This window comes from Apodemus sylvaticus, chromosome 22, assembly GCF_947179515.1.
Source record: "Apodemus sylvaticus chromosome 22, mApoSyl1.1, whole genome shotgun sequence".
Lineage (NCBI taxonomy): Eukaryota > Metazoa > Chordata > Mammalia > Rodentia > Muridae > Apodemus > Apodemus sylvaticus.
The window spans coordinates 3409804-3419489 of NC_067493.1; the positions used below are offsets into that span (position 1 = coordinate 3409804).

The window sequence follows — 9686 nt, forward strand, 5'->3', positions numbered from 1 at the left end:
CATGCCTGCATCCAGCTCTATGACATATACCTGCCTGTAACGCTATGACTAAGGACATGTGCAAATACACACAGTTTACCCATCAGACTTGTAGTTAGTAATTGTTCTTACAATTTTTCAGATGACTGATCAGTATTGTGGATGTTTCCTGTGCATTTCCCTCTCAATTGGAATTTCCCTGTCAGGGCTGTATGTTATTCAAATTGTTCAAAAGCAAGACACATGAAATTTTATAATTCAAGCTCCTTCTAAAATGACACAGTGATTGTAAATTCTGAGTCAGTATATAAGTGGAGCAAGTGCCAAAATTATATGAATATGTTCTCAAAAAAGCGTGTATTCCTTTACATTGATGTTAGTATCATGCTTTGTGTTTTACACATGTATGGGATATTTAGGATGCAGTGACTTTTGATGATGTGCATGTGAACTTCACTGAGGAAGAGTGCAATTTGCTGGATCCTTCCCAGAAGAATCTCTACAAAGATGTGATGTTGGAAACCTACCTGAATCTCAATGCTATAGGTAAGACTGCTATTTTATCTAAAGGAAACAAATGTTTATTGGTTATTGATGATCTATCATTTTAATTGTGAATAGTGAAGATTGAGCTGAATAATTCAGTTTCACTAAATTTTCACTGAAACTTTCATGGTACAGTGAAAATTCACAGTACCTTGATTTTTTTTCCTAATTTCCAATAGTATATCATTCATTTCTGGTAGTGTATTTTAGTCTATAATTGGGAAGACCATCATTTTGAAGAACATTTTCAAAGTATTAGAAGACATGAAAGGTAATTTTCATGTGCAAACTGATACAAATTTGTCTCTGAGGAAATTTTAATATCTTATGGGATCTCCAGCAAAAAACAAGAGTGTAAAATAACAGTCCTTTAACTGTAACTATGATTATAATATTTTTACAAGACCATGTACCTGAAGGTCTGATACCTGATTTGTGTATCCATTTGATAAGTAGCTTCTCTAGAGCTATGCTGTGGACCTGCCAATCGGTAGTGTCTCATAGTATTTAGAAACTGCACATTGAATAGTGATAAATTTATATCCAAAACATTTTAATAAGAAAATCGTCCACAGAAAATTTGGTGATACTCATATTCTTGTAGTAATATGGTTAAGTTTGGTGAGAGGGCATTTTATGAGAATCAAGAATGCTGTTGTGGAGAAACATTAGTCCATATTGCACATGTTATAAGAAATAAAAATTCAAACAGTTTGAATGTAATGTAACCTTTCACTTATGACTCTTTTTATTAGGTATATCATGTGTCATAATGGATAATAATTATGTGTGCATTGGAATATTGAAAAAAGAAACATAAAATATTTGTTCTCAAGCAAGAAGATATGTAGTATTCTGCCTTTGAAAGTAATTAGGAATATGAAAGACATTTGCAATTACTCATTTTTTTAGTTTTACAGGGAATATCCCTAAACTGAAAGTGTAGAAAACCTTTATGGGCACTAGGAATTTGGAAATTTTTCTTTGGGTCCTGGTTCCCAGTCAAAAGTGTTGTAATTCACAGTAGAGGAAAAATATGAATACAATCAGTGTTATAAAGATCAGAGTTTTTATAACTTTCTTCAGATAGCTAAAATACATCATATAAAAAGAGGATACTATAAATATGAGCCATGTAATAAACATCACAGGTGTCTTGAACAACTCATGATGAGTGAGAACACCATGAACATATAAAGTGCTAAAACCTTAAGATCTGATGCTTTTTTATACCGTTAGACAAATTGTAAACATAATTCATATTGATTACATGATTGATCAGAGTAATGAATGCCGTAAAGTTTTCACATGTGCTAATTATCGTTGCAGGCATGTAAGAAGATATACTGGAGTGAAACGCTATGAGTGTAATATATGTAGTAAAACCTTTACAAGATGCAGTAATCTCCAACATCATAAAACAGCACATACTGTAGAGAAACCTCATGAATGTAATCAATGTGGTAAAGCCTTTACAAGATCCAGTCATCTCCAAACACATAAAATGACACATACAGGAGAGAAACCTTATGAATGCGATCAATGTGGTAAAGCCTCTGCACAGCGCAGTAATTTTCAATATCATAAAAGAACACATACTGGAGAGAAACCTCATGAATGTAATCAATGTGGAAAAGTCTTTGCAGATCACAGTCATCTCCAAAGACATAAAAGAACACACACGGGAGAGAAACCTTATGAGTGCAATCAATGTGGTAAAGCCTTTGCACAGCACAGGTATCTCCAAATTCATAAAAGAACACATACTGGAGAGAAACCTTATGAATGTAATCAATGTGGTAAAGCCTTTGCACAGCACAGTAATCTCCAAATTCATAAAAGAACACATACTGGAGAGAAATGTTATGAATGTAATCAATGTGGTAAAGCCTTTGCACAGCGCAGTAATCTCCAATATCATAAAAGAACACATACTGGAGAGAAACCTTATGAATGTAAACTATGTGGTAAAGCCTTTACAAGACCCAGTTATCTCCAGTATCATAAAAGAACACACAGCGGACAGAAAACTTATTAATGTAATCAATATGGTAAAGTGTTTTCACTAGGGATAAGTCTCCAAATTCTGTGTGCTGGAGAGAAACATAATGAATATGATCATGAATTAAGTGGGAATTAGGAGGGTATCATAGTAGGATATGATAGACATGGGTGCTTGGGATTATTTTCACTCTGGAGATTTTTTTTTTTTTTTTTTTTATGTTTTTGAAAAGAAGTTTGCTGCCCTCGTCAGAAGAGTTTCTTTGAGGTTAAGGTAAAGATGTTTACATTAATTGTATTGACAAAGTAAGTCACAAAAATCACCGCATAGAATTTGACTTGAAAGTTTTTAACAGGCATAGAAACTAAGAAAGGAAAAATAAAAAAAGAAAGGTTCAAAATACAAGGCAACATCAGGAAGTTGAATGAACTTTAATCTTGTGATCAAGGATATTCAATGGCATTAAAGGAATGGTTACATTAGGAAAAGATTACATTCAGCTAAACATATGGATTTGCAGTTGTATGAAAGAGAACTGTATCATGTTAGGAATTATTATTACCTGGATACTGTTTTGATGTAGACACATGACGATACAAGTATGTGTCAAATTGCCAAGAGATAGATTTGGATTCTGGGTTCTGAATTTAAAATATAAGCAGAAAGACTTAGTTCCAGGCATGGTGTTAAATGCTTTTTAACCCACCATTCACGAGACAGAGTCATGCAGATCTTTGAGATCAAGGTAGATCTCTAAGGAAGTTCCAGGAAAGCCGAGATTACGCAGTGATATATTTGAAATATTGAAAGCTGCTGATAATGGAATAGAAGGAGCCATGTTCCAGCCCCAGTAAGCAGCAGAACTCCGAGAATTTTATCATAAAGTGGTGTTGAATATTGTCAGAGAATTTTACATTACCTCATGAGATGACCGATTCTTGGTTTTTCTTACACTTTAATCCCATTTTGTTGAAACATCTCTTTTTCTAGAATGAAGTCTTCCTCATTGTTAATGGTGGACGATCTTTTGATGTGTTTTATATTTTATTTTATTTGTTTTATCTTTTAAGTATTTTTGCATCTGTGGTATTAGGGATAATTGGTCTGTAATTCTCTTTTTATCATTCAGTCTTTCCTGACTGGATATATGAGTAATCAGGGGTTCAGAAAATAAATTGACTAATATTTATTTTGTTTCTATATTGTTGAATACACTGAATTCTTGTTAAATCCTCTTTGAAAGTCTGGTAGGACTCTACACTAAAACTCATAGACGTGGGCTTATATTGGGGACATATTTTTAATGAATTCTGCTGGTTTTGTGCTATGTGCTTGTGTGAAGCAGCAGCCTCAGCGTTGGCGATCATTAAATCAAAATATCGATCATCTCTGAGAAACAGTGAAGACGCTCTGTGTCTTGCTGCATCAAATATTCCACCAAGACCTAATTCTTTCTGTGAAAACTTACAAGCTCGTCCACCCCATTAGTATGCAAATTTGCTACTGTCTTTAATAAATGATAAAATATGTATATTAAAAATCATCTTTAAACAAATTTATCATTCATTGTTAGGAAATGGTTGATTTATATACTATATGCCCAGGGCCATGTAAAAATTTCCCTGACGGAAAGAGGTTATAAGTGGGAAAGCTTAAAAATCCATGATAGCACTCTAACCACAATCAAAAGAAGCAAGATGCATGGAGTAATTGCCACATGTATGCAATACACATGCAGCAGGATGAATAATGTATGTATACATAGGTATGCTACATGCAACTGCAGACATGCTACCAGGCTACAAGAGCTTGGGAACTTAGGAAGTGAGCAGAGCTGGCAGGGGTGGGGCGGGGTCAGGAAGTGGGGAGAGAGAGGGAAAATGGTCCTTCTTTTCTGCTTCAGGCAGCTCACTGAGGCACAGATCCGATTTTCACACAAGGATTACTAGATTACATTTTTCACCACAGGCAGCTGTCCCTGTCAAATGAATAATCATCACCTTACATTTATATATCACCTTTCATCCCACAGCCCCTTTCCTAGAGCTAGGACCAGCCTGGGAACAGCCTCATGCCCTCTCAGCAAAGGGAGGGGCAAGAAGGCTGGAGCGGCCTGCACAGAGGGAGGCAGCTGGCTCGGCCCCTTTGGGTTCCATGACAGCAAGGCTGGAGCCCAGCAGAGAGAAGAACCCCGAAACCAGGAGAGCAGCCTGCCTGCCGTGTAGTGTGCCACGGTGCTGTGAAAGGTGCAGGCAAGGGAGCATACAGAAGCAGTTAGGGCTGGACTGTAGCCAGGGCTGGACCCCTGCAGCCAGGGCTGGGCCCCTGCAGCCAGGGCTGTGCCCCTGCAGCCAGGACTGGGCCCCTGCAGCCAGGGCTGAACCCCTACAGCCAGGGCTGGGCGCCTGCAGCCTGGGTTGGGCTCCTGCAGCCAGGACTGGGCTCCTGCAGCCAGGGCTGTGCCCCTGTAGCCAGGGCTGGGCCCCTGCAGCCAGGGCTGGGCCCCTGCAGCCAGGGCTGGGCCCCTGCAGCCAGGGCTGGGCTCCAGGGCTGAGCCCCTGCAGCCAGGGCTGGGCTCCTGCAGCCAGGGCTGGGCCCCTGCAGAAAGGGCTGGGCCCCTGCAGACAGGGCTGGGCCCCTGCAGCCAGGACTAGACCCCTGCAGCCAAGACTGGGCCCCAGGGCTGAGACCCTACAGCCAGGGCTGGGCCCCTGAAGCCAGGACTGGGCCCCTGCAGCCAGGGCTGGACCCCTGCAGCCAGGACTGGGCCCCTGCTGCCAGGGCTGGACCCCTGCAGCCAGGACTGGGCCCCTGCAGCCAGGGCTGGACCCCTGCAGCCAGGACTGGGTCCCTGCAGCCAGGACTGGGCCCCTGCAGCCAGGACTGGGCCCCAGGGCTGAGACCCTACAGCCAGGGCTGGGCCCCTGCAGCCAGGACTGGGCCCCTGCAGCCAGGGCTGGACCCCTGCAGCCAGGACTGTGCCCCTGCAGCCAGGGCTGGACCCCTTCAGCCAGGACTGGGCCCCTGCAGCCAGGGCTGGGCCCCTGCAGCCAGAGCTGGGCTCCGATAGCAAGGAGTACCCCTATGCCCAGAAGCCAGGGCTGCACCAAGCCAGCAACAGCAGGCAGATGATGGCTCTCAGGCTCTGCTAAGTGAGACTGGACAGGCCGCACCTCTGTGCAATTGCCGTAATTCAAAGACATGTACGTCAGAGGGAATCCTGGGAGCTCCCCTAGAAGAAAGCCTTGAGCACCAAACCCTGTCATTCACCTGCTTGCCAAGTCGGCCAGGGGGGAAGCCATGAGCTCTACTAGTGGCAGTCACAGGTCCCCTTCTGAGCGGGGTGACCCGCCCTGTATCAGCCTCAGGCAGCTGCCTATTCAAAGCAGTGGCTTCCAGTGAGGCACTGTTCCCACAAAAGGACACAGTGGAGCCAGGCTAGAGCTACAGATGAGGGCCCTGACCCAGAGGATGTATCCAGACCACTAGCCCTGTGCTGCATAAGCACTCAGACACCAGGCCAAATCCCACAGGCAGGCCAACCTCTGCTCAAAACACAGGTGCAGGCCCGCACCACCATCCTGAAAGCCAAACAGGAATGAGGGGCAGGGTCAGTGGGGCAGCAGGAGCAACGGAAAGGGAGGCCGCGGGTGATGGGGGCCACGCCCGGATTCCTCAGAGACAAAGGGGTCCTGGTGGAAGAGAGCGTGGTGGGGGAACGGAGTGGCGCCCAGACACACAGCATCCCGAAAGCACAGAGGGGAGCAGGGCGTCCACCACTGCCGTGCTGGAAAAGCCACTGAGGTGCTCAGAGGAGCCGGCTCATATTCAGACGCCCCTGTGGGAACCCACAGTCTGGAGGGCTAGCGAGGTCTAGGCACTGAGAAGCTACATTTTAGCGAATGGGGGTCACCTTGGGTAAAACAAAATTTAGTCCATCCCTCTGCCCAGGACTCCAAAGACCCTGGGTAAGTGTCCACTGTGTCCCGTGGCGCCCTCTGGGCCTCTGGTTCAGGTTCCTGTGTCCCCTTTGCTCTCCACTCACCTCCCACATGCATGCATCCCATCACTTCCTCCTGGCCTATCCCAGCATTCACAGCGCCAGGCCCTTATGCCACACACCCCACTTCCCTGAACCTTCAAAATACACCCCCCCAGGCTTCTCTCGTTTGACATCGGTCCACATTTCCAGTGTCCTTTGCCAGGGACCCTCACACATGAAACTCCAAAACCACACCCACCTGCTTGACATAAAGACTTGTTCGTGGTCCTCCTGCACCTCACCCCCAGACCTCCATGGGGTCTCACACCACAAGGTCCAGAATACCCTTCTCATTTGCAAGCCTCTCTCTCTCTCTCTCTCTCTCTCTCTCTCTCTCTCTCTCTCTCTCTCTCTCTCTCTCTCTCTCTCTCTCACACACACACACACACACACACACACAATCTGCAAATAGTCGAAAACTGACTGTGGCCCTTTACTGTGTAACTCTGCCAATCTCCTCAATCTCCTACACCAGATCTAAAGTCCAGCACTGTCTCCCCAGGAAGCCCTGCCCCTGCCAGGGGCAGCATTTTCTTAGCCCATCTGGGCAACGGACAGGCTTTCCCCGCCCCTGGGTTGACCCACACAAAGCCCAAAAGCCTAGGAGGAACACACTTCTTACCACTTGTGCTTCTAAAGATGTTTTGCAACACCCGCATTGTCCGGTATCCTGCTCCATAAGACAAGGCCTCTGTTGTCAACAGCATCCCCAGGGGGTTCCCTTGATACATGATACCCCAGAAAACACCAACTTGACGCAGCCATGCCCCCCTCACCTCGCCGGGACACAGCCGTGGCCACTTGATGACTTCCACTCCCAGGCAGTGCTGGTGGCTGCCCTGAGATGTCTACCTTTCTGTGATCCAAACAATCAGACTTTCCCCATGAAGGGCGAATGGAGAATCACAGCCATGCAAGGCCAGGTCGGCAGCCAGGGCCTGGCCAGCCAACTAGCTGCCATCTACAGAGACAGGGCGTGGCATGTCACCTGCAGAAGCCAGAGATTCATCCTTGTTGAGGGTGAGAAAAGCCACCTGGAGGGTGCAGGGAGTCACGATTATGCCTGTGGTTAAACATTAGATTGAGGGGCACGACGAGAAGGAGTGGGGGTGGGGAACAGAGATGGGGAAAACACCAGCGTCTGCACGTCACCTCACCACAAGCCCGAGGCAGGCTGCAGACAACAGAAGACCCTCCTGAGGCCTAGAGAGACACTGTACAGTAAGGCTGGTCTCTTGGGGGAAGTACTTGGGAAGGAGGACTCTAACTCCAACAGGTTGCTGCTCGACTACCTGATTAAAAATAATAATAATAATAATAATTCACCCAACACCTGGGTAAGGACTTCTCCCCTTAACCTCAGACTTGCAGAGGGAGAGACTAGCAGAGCTGAGCCTGCCTTCCCTAGACACTCCCCCACCCCCACAAAAAGAAAAAGGACCATGAAGCTGAAACCTGAGAAGATGCCAAGGGGCAGTGGGAGGCAACTTACAGCTGGGGAAACTGAGCCTTCGGCCAGATGTGGGCCCTGGGCAGGAGGGGGTGGGCTAACCCCTGTGCATAAGTGCCTAGAGGGGCTCACTTCTCAGGTCTCTGGGCGCCGGGCCTGGTTCTGAGCGGAGAGCCTGGTGAGTGTAGAGAAAAGTAGGACAGGGCGGTGCCCAGGACTCAAAGCCATCAGCCAGGGCAGGGCATGGCGTGCAGCGCAGGGGGAAGGGAGACAAAGAGAAGGAACAGGGCGGAGAGGCCAGGAGGAGGTTTGCTGACTGCAACAGAGGTAGAAGGGATTCTTCACACTCAGGGATCCCTGACATGGCCAGGAGGAACCAGCCAGAGACCTGCTCCCTTTTGCCCAGCCCCTAGACTCCACTGCGTCCTGAGCACAGAGGTTGACTGTGTGGGATCCGTCACAGGTGTGCACGCCTCTAGGGCCCCTTGCAGCACTAGAGTCACCCCGGAACAAGAGCCAATCTGATACAATCACAATATCAAAGCTAGAGGCCAGAGAATTAGCAAGCATGGCCCCTCACCACCAACACGGGACAAATGAAGGATGGAGAGGCCCAGAGAGGGTCAGTGCTATCCTGAAAGTCACACAGCATGGGGGCAGGACAGTCAGGACCCAGATACCTAATGCTGGGCTCAGGAACCCAAACTACCCTCCTCACCAGCCCAGACCAGCACAGCTCAGCTAAGGAAACAAAGCTTCCCACTTCAAGAGCATCTAAGAGGCTGGGAAAGAAAGGGTGGAGTCAGCCCCCCTAAATGCAAAAATCCCTCTGACAAGTGGTGGAATTATTTCCATTGGAAAAGAATTAATGAAAAAAACCTCCCTTACCAGACCCCAGGGGTATTTGGCTGTACGCTGATGTAATAGGGAGAAGAGAGGCCAAGGGGAAGGAGCCACGCCCCCAGCCCCCAGCATGCCTTCTGCCAGAAGCACAACAGGGAAGCTGCAGCTGGAGTGGGGGGACAGGAGCCAAGCAGGATGTGGGAGCTTTGGAAGGAGGCCTAACACAGCCAGGCTGGCGGGCTGCGAGGGAAGCAGAAGCCTTAAAAACAGTGAGCCATGTGGGGGGCTCCACGAAGCCCCTCGCGGGTAGCCCTGGTGTGGACACAGACACCAACACAAAGCCTGCGAGGGCAGCGGAGGGTGTCTATGACAAAGCCAGCTGCAGGCAGAGCCAATAAGCAGAAAGAGAGGCCTGTGACCCAGGCCATCAGGAGGTCGGGGCCTGACTTGGGATCTGGGGGCCTGCATCTACTGGTGATGAGGAGTAGAACTGCACAGGGAACTTCTTCCTGACCCCGCCCCACAGACGGTGGACTTCTGATAAAGTAGGTGTGCCTACACAAGGACCTAGGACCCCAGCCTGGAGCCTCAAAAATACCCAGCATGCAGAGGGCACTGACATGAAGAACCAAAGTCATGCCACCGTGCTCCCCCACCCCCGGCGTGCACAGTGCTCCCAACACAGGGAGGCAACCCAGAAAGGGGTCCCGGAGAGAGCAGCTGCCAAGGGTAGGCCTGAGCAGCAACACTACCTCAATAGGCCAGTTAGATCCGCAAGGCCCTGCACCAACACTGTCTTCCCCCACCAGATACCTGCACAGCAT

General features: G+C 47.6%; 1 protein-coding gene across 1 annotated transcript in view; it reads left to right on the forward strand.

Annotated features, from left to right (window-relative positions):
• Positions 1-404: 404 nt before the first annotated feature.
• The window catches only part of LOC127673212 (zinc finger protein 431-like), a gene marked incomplete at its 5' end in the record, with an annotated part of 25615 nt that continues 16333 nt past the window's right edge, over positions 405-9686 (forward strand). Inside the window, 3 exons of the mRNA XM_052168817.1 lie at positions 405-525; positions 1446-1467; positions 2005-2523. Coding sequence (XP_052024777.1) covers positions 405-525; positions 1446-1467; positions 2005-2523 — 662 coding nt within the window. The remainder of the gene's footprint in view (positions 526-1445; positions 1468-2004; positions 2524-9686) is intronic.